The 13,906-nt window shown below is 37.9% G+C and overlaps 1 protein-coding gene across 3 annotated transcripts in view; it reads left to right on the forward strand.

Moving 5' to 3' along the window:
- LGR5 (leucine rich repeat containing G protein-coupled receptor 5) overlaps positions 1-13,906 on the forward strand; it is a gene marked incomplete at both ends in the record, with an annotated part of 126,561 nt that overhangs the window by 55,508 nt on the left and 57,147 nt on the right. For all 3 annotated transcript variants that reach the window (XM_082635764.1, XM_082635765.1, XM_082635766.1), the window contains one exon: positions 2,438-2,509. In XM_082635764.1, coding sequence (XP_082491890.1) covers positions 2,438-2,509 — 72 coding nt within the window. The remainder of the gene's footprint in view (positions 1-2,437; positions 2,510-13,906) is intronic.

Raw genomic sequence — 13,906 nt, forward strand, 5'->3', positions numbered from 1 at the left:
ACTTCAGAGAAATATCTGCACAGGGAACTAAAATTGCGAATCAGTTATCTGGCTCTCTTATCTAAACAGTGCCAGGAAAAAAAAAACAGATTTTGAATATATGGACAATACAAATTTTTTTAGTCTATATTTTTAGCATTGTTTAGTTTTAGCTTGAGAATATAGCATTTTACTCAGCTACATCATTGTTTACCAACAATGATATTTAAATTAATAATTAAAATTAATAAATATTAAAATGAATAACTCTGGGGGGGTTGCCATACTCTAAAACATTTAGCAAAATATTTTATCTTCCCTGTACATGCTCGTGACTTTTTAAAGGCACAGAGTGAATGATCCCTTAGTTCTTGGCACCACTGATTAAAAGTTAATATTTGATAAAGGTATCAAGCTATCAATACTGAAATCTGCTGGTTAGGTGCAATGGTTGTGGCCACTTCAATAACAAGAATAATCCGATTTTTTTAAAAGCTCCTGGGTTACTCTACTTGGCATATACACTGAGAAAACCATAATTCAAAAAGAGTCATGTACCACAATGTTCATTGCAGCTCTATTTACAATAGCAAGGACAGGGAAGCAACCTAAGTGTGCATCGACAGATGAATGGATAAAGAAGATGTGGCACATACATACAATGGAATATTACTCAGCCATAAAAAGAAATGAAATTGAGCTATTTGTAGTGAGGTGGACGGACCTAGAGTCTGTGATACAGAATGAAGTAAGTCAGAAAGAGGAAAACAAATACCGTATGCTAACACATATATATGGAAGCTAAAAAAAAAAAAAGAAAGAAAGAAAATGGTTCTGATGAACCTAGGGGCAGGACAGGAATGAAGACGTAGACAATAGAGAATGGACTTGAGGACACGGGGAGGGGGAAGGGTAAGCTGGGACGAAGTGAGAGAGTGGCATGGACATATATACACTACCAAACGTAAAATAAATAGATAGTGGGAAGCAGCCGCATAGCACAGGGAGATCAGCTCAGTGCTTTGTGACCACCTAGAGGGGTGGGATAGGGAGACGCAAGAGGGAGGGGATAAGGGGATATATGTATATGTATGGCTGATTCACTTTGTTATACAGCAGAAACTAACATAAGAATGTAAAGCAGTTATACTCCAATAAAGATGTTAAAAAAATAAAATAAAAGCTCCTGGGTGAAATTGGCATAGGTGGTCAAAAGACACAAATTTCCAGTTATGCGAGAAATAAGTCTTGGGGATGTAATGTACAGCATAGTGACTGCAGTTATAATACAATATTGTATATTTGAAAGTTGCTAAAGAGAGTAAATATTAAAAATTCTCATCACAAGAAAACAAATTTTGTAACTCTGTGGTGATAAATGTCAACTAAACTTACTGTGGTAATCATTTCACAATATGTACATATATCATTATGCTGTACACCTAAAATTAATACCATGTTATATGTCAACTGAATCATTTTTTAAAAATAATAAATAAAAATAAGCCTTTTATCTTATCTCAACATAAATTTTAAGTATGTAGACCCGCTCTGAGATTATAATGGCATTAGTTCTGAGTCTTCGCGTTTGAGCACGTCATTTTTTAAGTCAACCTTAAGCTGACTTATGTGGTCTTAGTTGGTCTTGAGTAGACTCTGCCTATCAGTTGGTCTTTTGTCCTCTGAGATACAGACAGTCATGCTGTAGGATTATGTGGGAGACAGTAAAGAAATAGAAAAATAAAAACAATAAAATCTAATTACACGGAGTTTCGCTTAAAACAAAAATTGATTGAGTTCTGCCCAAAGTGGCTTGTTGTTTCCTGTGCCAGGAACTACTGTGCAGGCCCAGCAGGAAGTGTGCTACAGAGCAGGATCGCATTACACCCTTGTTTTATGGTTCATTTCACTTATTTAATGCAATCTGAGAACCTGCAAAAGGAACATGTTCGAAGGAGGGAATAGGCCTTTTGTCTTGTTTTGTTTTGTTTTTTTAAGTTTCTTTGAATCAAAACATTTGTTTTTACAAGGTGCTTATAGTCCCAGAGAAACAGGACTTCCAGAGTTGCATGGTGAAGACATTTCTCTTTGCCACAAAATTTCAAGCAGGACCCGATGTTGAGTTATGTCTAGGGTGGTTGAGTTATGTCTGTTCCCTTTGCTGGTCTACTCAGGTCACTTTAAACATGAAGAATTACAACCATGCCCATGAATGGTCTAAATCATTTTGAATTCCGTATCAGCTCCTCCTAGGGTCTCTGATTTGATTGAGAGCCCATGATGTTGGGGGGGACATGGGAGGAAAGGAATATATTTAACGTGCAAAAGAGCGATTCATTTGTCAAGCAACACAGCAAGTTCCTTTGGCTGTATTGCTTGCAAATGTGTGAACTGAACAGCTGGACTGCCTTGTGGTGGCAGACGCCGCTCCTCACACACTGCCTCTCTTCCTCTCCAGAGACCTGAGTATGAACAACATCAGTCAGCTTCCCCCGAATCCTCTGCACGGTCTCCGCTTCCTGGAGGAGCTGTAAGTATCAGTGGAGTCGTGCCGCATCCAGTCAACGCTGGACACGTTCTTGTATTTGTCTCTCGTCCTTACTGTGAGAACCAGATAAAACAAGGCAGGAAAGCTGTCAGCACCAACGATTTGGGCACATGAGGAAACACTTAGCTGGGAGGGGAAAAGAAAGAATCACTTGGGATTCTGGAAATCAACTTATATACAAGGGTTTACCATGAAGCTACAACTTTCTAAGGTGAGACTGAGCCAAACAAATTAAAAGTTTAAAACAAAAGCTGTTTAAAAGAGCTGGATAGCTCTTTGGAAATAGTTAAGCAGCAGGATATTAGAAGTTTGAATACTGGTTCATGTTTATTAAAATCGCAAGTAAAGCCATAATCAAAACCAAAAATTGCCTCTCGGTTTGGCTTATGACAGGGAGAATTGAGTCCTCATTTCATAGCACCAAAACTTGTCCTAATCACTTTTAATTACTGTTTTCCTACTTTTAAACTGAGCTTCCCTGAAGGCTTGAACTGAAAACCATGAAATCCACAGAGGACTTAAAACTGGTCTCTCCCAAACTCACTGTAAAAAAATAAAATTTAATTTTTTTAAAAAGGAGGAAGCTAAAATTAGCTAATGATACACAGAGGAATCTTGATTAAGTATGGTAATCACTTTCCAGAAGATGAAAAAGAACTCTATACACCAAAATCTGCATTTAAAAATTCATTTGATCCTCTTACTCTTTTGAGGGACGGGGACTTAGGGGAGGGATGCACCGTCGTCATAGTCTTCATGAAGAAGGTTTGGCACCATCAGCTAAATAAATCCTCTGACTGTTGATTAAAGGAATTGTTTAGGCAATGATCTCTTTTGAAAATACCCCTTTATAATTCCTAGAGTCAGGGTCCAATTTGGGGAGTAATTTAAATTGTTGACGCACCACACGATCCACCTTGGGAGGTGGAAAGAACCATCCATCACAACCAAATTACACTACATTGATCATTTTTTTTCAAGAAGATAATATTCTCAAATTTCTCCCCTTTAGAGTTGGATCTATATTTATTTTTGATGGCGTTAGCTTTCTCACAAATGTTATTATTTTACTACAGAAATCAGCTGAACATGCCCAGATTGTTATCGAGGAGTATGGTAAAAAAGCTTAGATTACTAGATTATACAGCAAGTTTTTATTATTCAAAAAATGGATTTTCACTTTGGATTGTCCAGGCTCCTCTTCTTCCTCTTCTTTTTTCTCTCTGGCCATTTCTGTTGCTAAAAAATTAACCCTCATCAGGACTGGGACCATGTCTGTCCTAGTCTTGGCTGGTATGTAATGAATAATCAATACATTTTTGATGAATGAATGAATGAACTAATGAGAAAGTAAAACATGTAAAAGGAGCTTCTTATACTTGTTCACTGCCTTAGAAAAAAGTAACAGATTTAGTTGACATTAGCCAATATTTTTAGATTATTTTTAGTAAATTTCAAACATCAGCATTTTTTTCTTGTTTACATTCTTCTCATCTGCCCTCTCTCACCATAATTAATATACAATACTTAGTCCTGTTTACCCCCATATTTCTAAAATAGGCACTCCCAGTGCCTTTCTCTTTAATTTCCTTATAATATGCAATGGCAAAAGGCTTCCATTCTCCTTCAACATACACCTCAGCTTTAGACCACAAACCAAATCAATAAATCACTTCCCCAAGGACTTTGTTTAATAGAGTTCCTCCCTTGGTGACCCAGTTCATTCAGAATAACTCCTCTTTCTTCATGAGGTGAATGTTCATTTTCATCCAAGACCAGTTCTTCAAAAGATAATCGAGAGAAAAAAACAGGGGAAAGAAGGTGAGGGAACTACCATTTGAAAAGCCTATTTTTACAAATTACCTTATTTTTATGTCTCTGGAAACTCCATCAAGTATCTTGACCATGGAAGCACAGAATTTCAGAAGTAGATGGGACCCTTTAAAGACTATTTGTTCCATTTCCTCCTTCTGTTCTGAAATTCCCTCTGCTGAGCTGGCCAACTTGCTGAATTTAAAAGCAAGACCACTTTCCCATATATAATTCTGTGCTGCATCTAACTGATGTTTTGAAGACATCATTATTCATTTAGTGGCAAAAGGGGATAATATTTATAGAACCTGGAAAAATGATCAACTCTGCTTGGTCTATTCCTTTCTTCCCAAGGCTAAATTTAGGGTGTTGTGGGTTTAAACACACACACCCATTTAGCAGAGCATTTTGATCATGCCTTTGTTATGTGCTGATTGTTTCCATTAGACTCAGCTATGTTTAAGTCTGTATTCTCCTCTGGAGTATAAGATCTTCGAAATAATAATATAATTATAATGACAACAGTAATAGCTTACTCTGTGACAGGCACTGTTCAAAATGTTTTGCACACATTATCCCACTGAATCCTCTTAACAACCCCATAAAAGTAGATATTATTATTATTCTCACTTCAAGATTATAAAAAAAAAAAGTACAGAGAAAACAAGGAACTTACCAAAGATAATGGAGTACATAAGTGTCAGAACTAAGATTCAAATTCACTTTCAAAGCCATGCTCAGAAAGCAGAAGGAGGCTTTGGAATTGTTCTTCATTCATCTGTGCTTTTCTTTTCCCCAATAGTACCTAGTATAGTGGTTTGCACAGCTGAACACTTTAAACTCTTGTTAAACTGAGCTTCATAATGATAGGTGTGTTCATCTGTCTGTGTCTGGGTATATGTGAGGGAATGAAAAAGAGTGAGACAGAAAGCAAGAAAGAGCTGTCTACCCAGCAGGGAGAGATTGGATATTCAGGTTATTCATTCACTACCCTCATATACTGGCTCTGAGAAAAGTATCATCATAATTTTCAGGTGCAGAATTTCACCAATTTCACATTACTCAACAGGAACAAAACCTTAGTTATTATTTTTACATATGCATAAATATACTTAAGCAGTATGTTTTATATAGTATTCTATTGGGTTGGCCAAAACATTCATGCAGGTTTTTCCATATTATAGTAAATAAATGACCTAATAATAAATAAATGAACTAATAGATGACCATCCATACAGCTAGAAACAGACATTTAGATATCTGTTATTGTATGTGTTACATCTGTTATTGTATCTGTTATTGTGTGCGTGTATCTTTTGTTATGACAAACTGTTAAAATGTTAAACTGTTCTGAAAGTATTCTTTTGTTCTGTTTACTCAGCTCATCTCTATGCTTTATTGTTTATCCATTCATTCAGAAACTGGTACTGATATTCTCAATGATATTAATAAAATTCCCACCACAAAACTCAATTTTTAAAAAACACTATTAATAAAGCCAAGTTACCACTCTTCCCCTTAGCTCTAATTGCCCAATTATCATCTCCCTAGTTTAATCCATCTATGTCATAAACTGTGTAGACAGTCATGATTCATCTCTCATCCATCACTGGTCCCGTATTTCAAAATCCTCTAAGAATCAATAAAGCCCTAGAGGTATCCCTAATGTATTTTTTAAATATATTGTAACCCTGGAGAAAGTGGCTATGTGGAGCAAATATTTAAGAAGAATTAAAGCCATCACGATTAATGGTCTTCTTCTCTTCCTCCTGACCTTCTGGAACACTTACTACCTGTGTCACATGTCTTGGTACATTCAAGTCCTGTTTGTTAGTTGTTATTTTTGTTTTATGACTCTGCAAGGTGACCAGGCGTGCACAGGCCAAACGCCCTGCTGGTGCAATGTGATAGCACAAGGAAGAGGGAGAGTCTTTTTCTTAAAAAAAAAAAAAAAAAAATCTGAGTGTGGTTAGGCTGTGTGCTGTGTAGAGAGGAGAGCACAGTACCTAGAAACAGAAGCAAGCCCAGGACTCCTGTCCTGACTCTGCCACTTACTAGGGGATAATCCACTTGACCTCCCTGGGCCTCAGGGCATGACGGTGAAAGCTGCCCTTGCCTGTTTTGAGATTCTGAGGATCAAATGAAATGATGATGAAAGAACTTTGGTAAACTATAATTTACATATTGAGTTGTGTTAGCGAAATGAAAACACTTTCAAGAGGATTCTCACTTCCTTCTTTTCTATTTCATGAGCTTGATTTTGGAGTAATCCCAGGGATCCAGGATTTGTGAAGGAAAAACTGTTTCCAACCATGAGGTTTAACGGATATAGGCAACCAGTGCAGATAGTTTTTACCAAGTTTGAACATGCTGAGCAATAATTGCATTTCTCTCCAACAGTATCTCTCCCAGTTCTATTTCTTCAGTCCTACTAAGGACTTCATGTTCATGTTTGCTATTTGGACAAATAATAAATCCCACATTTGGTCCATCAGAGTGTGGTTCAGATGTTAGGAAATAAAAGATCGTGCCTAATGCTGACATGTACAAGTTCCTTTAAACTTAGATTGGTAGCTTGGTTAAACCAGAGGGAAAAATGAATTGTTACCATTTTAAACAGTCTAAGTTAAAGGCCTTTGTTTCCCAGTACTATTTTAAAATCTTCCCAGATTCTAATGCTATTGGAATCAAATACTCGATTTAGGAAGGAAACCTGAGATGCTCTAGGGAGGTTTGTTTTTAAGTTACTATTGTTCCCTGGAACTGTTTGCTCATATTATGGTTGGCCTTAAAGAATCTCTATATAAATAGTAGATATCCATTATTTCAGATGAAATTAGGAATGAGAAATACCACCAAACTTCCTGAAAGTACAGTCTCTGCTTGTTACTTCTACTTCCTCATCATGTTGCTAAAAGTAGTGAGAGCTGTCCTGCCTGTCTTTTGAGATTTTTGTCTGAGGATCAAATGAATTGATGATGAAAGATCTTTGGTAAACTCTAATTCACCTACTGGATTGTGTTAGTGAAATGAAAACACCTTCTTGCCCATAAATAATCTTCCTGACCCTTGGCCTTGTCAGAGTGCTCAGTCTCTCCTTTTCATAGATCTGGTAATTGATTATAAATTGCTGCCTCTTTACCTTTAAAATCTGTATTAAAATTTTTTAAAGAATTAATTTAAAATATAAGAAAAGAAAAAATGTTGCCTCTTTGAAACTTTTTTTCTCTAGTGTTATTTTATGATCTCTTCCAAATGTCTATTCATACAGCTGGATATAGAGATTTAGATATCTGTCCTTGTGTATGTATGTGTATCTACATATATGTGTGTATGTATATATATGTGTTTGTATCTACATATATGTGTGTATATATATGTGTGTGTGTGCATGTGTTTGTGTGTGCGTGTGTGTATGTGTGTGTGTATATATTATATATATATACATATAATATATACAATTGTAATGGCGATTAGGGCACTGTTCTTAAAGTGCCCTACCTCTCTGCCTCCTCTTCTTTTTCTCCTTAGCCTTCTTTTCTCCTCTACCCCCAACTCCTGTAACATATAGACATTCCCTAGATTGCCTCCTTTCTCAGTTCTCTTCAGTTCATTCATTCAACGTGTATTTATTTAGCCAGTGGGGACATAAGAATGAATATGACTTGCTACGTTTCATTCGTTCAGTCAACAAGTTCCCACTCCAGGGAAACTTACAATCTAGATGGGGAGACAGATGATAAGCAAGGAAACAAACACGGAAGATATTTGCTGATTATGACAAGAGTGATAAAGAACACAAACATGGTTAAGTAGAGAATAAATAACAAGGGATGACAAGGAGGGAAAGTGTCTCAAAGAAGGTGACATCTGAACTGAGATCAGGAGGATGAGGGGAGTTGGTGGTCTGCAGAGCTAGGGTAGAGTGTATCTGGTAGGGGAATAGTGTGAGCAGAGGCCCTTAGGTAGGAAAGAAAGTGATATGTTTGTGGATCTGAAAGAAGATCGGGGTGGCCAGAGCAGAGTGAGAGGGAGGGGAGGTGACAGGGGATGGAGCTGGAGAGAAAGGCAGAGGCCAGATCATGCAGGAACAATCAGGCTATGTACAGAATTCAAATAAGAGCAATGGGAAGCCGTGGAGGATTGTATGCAGCTAGTGCAATAAATAGGGTTTATGATTTATAAAGATTTCTCTGATTTTTGTATGCAAAATAGCTTGGGGTATTACGGAAGCAGAGAGACCTGTTAGGAGGCTACAAACTCATTAGGAGACAACTACCGTTGTCTGGGAAAGAAAGTCAATATTTGAACTACCTCTGTTATGTAGATGACCCCCAAATCCATATTTCTAGTTGAGATCTCTTTTGTCTTTGACTGCTAGACCAGTGGTTCTCAAAGTGTGGTCCCTGGACCAGCAGCATTGGCACCACACGTGAGCTTGTGAGAAATGCAAACCCAACCCATGTGCCCCACCCCAACCTAATGAATCAGAAACTCTGAACTCAGGACACTGCCTTTAACAAGCTCTCCTGGTGATTCTGATGCATGATGAAGTTTAAGGACTGCTACTCTAGGCCAGTTGTTCTCGAATTTTAGTGACATCAGAATCGCCTACAGTGCTTGTGAAACCACACATTGCTGGACCCCGCCACAGAGTTTCTTCAGCAGGTTGAAGGTGGAAGGGGAGGATGTCAAGAATTTGCACTTATAACAAATTCTCTGGTGATACCAATACTGCAAATCTAGGGACCACACTTTGAGAATCCTCCACTACCCAAGTGACACCTCCACCTACCCCACCAATACTTTAAAACTCAGCAAGTGCAGAACCAGATTCATTCATGAACACACAAACCATCCTCCACAAAAAGATTTTTCTCCTGCCTTTGCTTCTCACCATCAGCATTCTTATTATCCAAACTTATGGTCACTGTGTCTGTCACTGCTTTTGCATCTGTCATTCTTTCTCACCTCCTGTATCTGCCAGTTTCAAAGTCTTAAAGCTCATAATTCCGCATTGTCTTTCCCATTTGTTCACTCTATTTCATCATCACCTAGTTCAGGTTCTTACCATCTCCTCTGGATAACTGTTCAAATTTGTTGACTAATCACCTCTCCTGATTCTCCCAATAATTAACAATTGAATCATTGTCTCCGGGGATGGAGACCATGAAGGTCTCTAGGTGATCTTATCAGTATGAAACCATGAGGACTATTTCAGAGTTTCCCACCTTGCATAGGCATTAGAATCACCCAGAGAATTTTTAAAACTACTAATTACCACGGCCTATTTCCAGAGATTCTGATTGAATGGGTCTCAGTGGAGACCCAGACATCATTCTTTTAAAGCTCTACTGGGGGCTGAGACCCACTGGAATATGTGGAAGCTTTACAGCAGAGGGAGAGAGTCAGGCACTCATCGTTGACTGGATCTAGGGACTGACAGGAAGTCTGAAGGTGCAGGATGACTCTGAGTAAAGTTATAACATTAGGTGCTAGGAGACAGGTGAGGCACTGTCAATAGAAACAGGGAATTCAAGGGGAATAACTGATATTTTGGAGGCAAGAGGATGTCTGGTTCTGGGTTTACTAAGTGCAAGGTGCCAGCAGGACATCCACATGGGAATGTCACTAACAAAGTTGGAATATGAGTCTGGAGTGTGACGATTCTGTTCTAGAGATAATGATTGGAAAGTTGTTTACAAAGAGGTGATTGCGGAAGGTGCCGGAGCAGATGAGGACTTTGAGAGAGGGTTGAGGCTCTGTTTCCCAGTATGGGTCTCTATCCATATTAAAACCACCTGGGCTGCTTATTAAAATGCAGATTCCTGAGTCGTTTCCCCCAGAAACTCTAAGTCACTAAACCTGAGTTGGGGCCTGCCTGGGGATCTGAATTTTTGATGACTCCTAAGGCAATGGCAATGCACACTAAACTTTGAGTGCCACTAGATAAAGGAAAAAAGACAGGTGTGAGGACAGAAACTTGAAGAACATCTATGTTTGGAGGATGAGTATTAAAAGAGGGGTGAACACAGACAAAGACAAATATCATATAGTATCACTTACATGTGGAACCTTAAAAAAGACGATACAAATGAACTTATATACAAAATAGAAATAGACTCACAGACATAGAAAACAAACTTATGGTTACCACAGGGGAAAGGGGGGAGAGGGATAAATTAGGAGTTTGGGATTAACATATACACACTACTATATATAAAATAGATAACCAATAAGGACCTACTGTATAGCACAGGGAACTATAGTCAATATTTTGTAATAACCTATAAGGGAAAAGAACCTGAAAAGAATGTATATGTGATATATATGCATGTATACATATAACTGAATCACTTTGCTGTACATCTGAAACTAACACAATATTGTAAATCAACTATACTCCAAAAAAAAAAAAAAAAAAAAAAAAAAAGAGGGGCTAGAAAGAAGAGAAACAACCAGCCATAGTCATGAGAACAGAAAGATTGTACAGGATCCAGAAGGCAATGGGAGGACTTTGAAGAAGAGGCAGGGAGCAGGGCTTCCCTGATGGCACAGTGGTTAAGGATCCACCTGCCAATGCAAGGGACACGGGTTCAAGCCCTGGTCCGGGAAGATCCCACATACCGCGGAGCAACTAAGCCCTGCACCACAACTACTGAGCCTGCGCTCTAGGGCCCACAAGCCACACTACTGAGCCCACGTGCCACAACTACTGAAGCCTGTGCGCCTAGAGCCTGCGCACCGCAACAAAGAGTAGCCCCCGCTCGCTGCAAATAGAGAAAGCCCACGTGCAGCAACAAAAACCCAATGCAGCCAAAAATAAAAATAAATAAATAAATAAAAATTTAAAAATAAAAAGTAGATTGTAAAATAATATTTTTTAAAAAAAAGAGGCAGTGAGCAACGGTTTTCTCAAGGCCAGTACCTCAAGTGATGCAGTCATTTGCATCCTTGGGTTTTTCCTGTTTCAGATTGGTTGCTCCTGATCAACCCAAGCTCCAGACCAACCTATTTTTGACCAAAGTTATGTTTAAAACCTCAAATATTGGAGCCCAAATGCTATGGTTGAACCAAATTCTCTTGTGTAAACTTTTCTACGTAAGCATGAGCAAATAGGCCCAGTTTCCTTGTAAAAGGGGAATGAATAATCATGTCACTTGTTTAATGTGATTTATAAAATCACTAGATAACACAATGTATATAAAGCACTTTACATTGTGCCTAGAACTTGTAAGTTGTTTTACAAAAGGTACATACTATTTTTGTGACCCAAAGGCCTGTACATGGCATATTGAAAGTGCTCAAATAAATTGCTGAGTTTAAATTTGATGCATAATGAAGAAGGAATACTCTTCAGCTGTTTCTGATCTGTTTATGCAGTGGCTAGCCAGAGATCTTGCAATAGGCCAGACCTGAAGTAACTCTAGCACTATGGCCAACTGTCTTTGGAAATAAGATCAAATGATCCATCAGTACATATTAATTCAGCTCCCTGCTCTAGGCAGGCAATAAGATTCTTGACCTTAGGAGCCTATAATCAAATCAAGTAGACTACATATAAAATGGTAGAAAATGAACCTTTATAGACAGCATTGTATAGAATATAACCTATAGGAAAGTTGACTGTGGACTGAGGTAATTAGGAATACTTCACAAAGGAGTTGAAAATTGAACTTCATTAGTCTGTGGTTAAAGAAACCATAGGGCTGTATAACCACTAAAGGATCTCCCTGTTGACCTGAAGAGTTCACTTATTCAGGCCAGTGGTCTTAGCCCTTAAACACTGAAATCTGATGTTTTTGATCTTATGTAATAATGAACACAAAATGGACAGTTCATAAATACACAGTTTAAGAAGGAATGATTTGGGGCTGGATTTGACCAATAAGATATGCTTGACTTATTGGGGGAGAAAGGGTTTTTTTAAATCTCAATTTCTTGCATATTAAGAAGGACACTTTTTTCTACACTGAGAAGATCTGTGGATTGTCATAATCCTTGTATTCAAGCCTGCTGAATAGGCTTCAGCAAACCTTACCAAAGATGAATGTCAGAGGGTTAAATGCTAAGTATCTGGGCCCTTCCAACTAGCACAGGCATCTTATGAGAGAAAACCTAACCATGGTGAACTTAGTTACAGTGATGATGCATTACTGCCAGTGGAGGCAAGATTAAGAGATTACATCAGACTATGAGTTTCATCCTATTTGTGTCTAACACTTCAGTGACCCAGACTCTTGGCTCCTGTATGCAGGAACCCAGAGCCAAGCTTTAGTCAATCGAATTGAATTATGAATAGTCAATCTGAATGGACTAATATATTTGCTCTCATCACTTTGTCTTTTGAAAGTCACTAATTACAATATTAGTATGGTTTATGCTAACTTTATTTTAGGAGAATTTTTCTTCAAGTGGGAACATTTTGACATTTCAGAAATTTTATGTTTAAGTGATAGTTTAACTACAATTATTCAGGTAATTATAAATCAGAAGAGTAAAAAGAAATTCAGAAATAGGAACAGAGCCACTGAAATTAATATTGGAAACCATGAGACAGAAAATAGTACCAGAAAACTGGAAACAGGCAGATCTTAAGAATGGGAAAAGGGGGAAAACTACTACCATTAAGCCTGATGTTAGCCCTTACCAAATTTCTGATACAAATTAGTTTAGCATATAGAGAATGTGTGCCCTCTAGATCTCATGTACTTTGTAAAAGTTGGAAAATAAAGCAGTAATTCCTAGAAACTAGCATGAAATTGTTAAGTAGTCTGAAATGTCTTCTTTTAAATCATAGGGGCTGTCATATTCAAGTTCATTTTGTTCTGATTATTTAAGTAGCACCGCTGTTAGATAGCTTCCATGCTCCATAAGGAAGGACTAGATTACATTTACACGAAATCAGGAAAGAGATGATGTTTTTCATTTTACATAAAGCTTTTCTGAACTTTGGTGTCTGTATCTTCAAAATATGGGCATAATAACCTCAGATCTACCTCCTGATATAAAGTATGAGAAAGTGATTTTTAAATGTTGGTGACAGGTAATAAAGAAATCTTAATAAACAAGAAGAAAAAGATGGGTGGAGGGAGGATAAGGGAGAAAAGAATGAAGGTAAGGAGGAAATGCATGTGTAACAAAAACAATTGTAGGGCAGAAAAAGACTTTAGTGGAAGAACCCTATCATTGTTTAAAAGTAACTGAAATAAGGGAATTCCCTGGCAGTCCAGTGGTTAGGACTCAGCACCTTCACTGTGGTGGCCCAGGTTCGATCCCTGATTGGGGAACTAAGATCCTGCAAGCTGCACAGCGTGGCCAAAAATAAGTGAAATAAGGTCCAGAGAAGTTAAATGACTTGTGTGAAGTCTTGCAGCAATTTAATAGTGAGAAAAAAGTAAGCCAAAAGGGAAAGAAACAAAAAAAAAACCTAAGAGTTAAAAGACAAATGGGTTCTTGGAAGACATGACCTGGAAAGCCTATTAAAACTCACCAGGCCCTTTCACTTACCTCTGAAAATACTACTCAGCCAAGGGGACTGATGTTGGACCGTGGTTCCCTGCACAG

Source organism: Mesoplodon mirus (assembly GCF_964341445.2).
Source record: "Mesoplodon mirus genome assembly, chromosome: 11".
In the NCBI taxonomy this organism is placed as follows: domain Eukaryota; kingdom Metazoa; phylum Chordata; class Mammalia; order Artiodactyla; family Ziphiidae; genus Mesoplodon; species Mesoplodon mirus.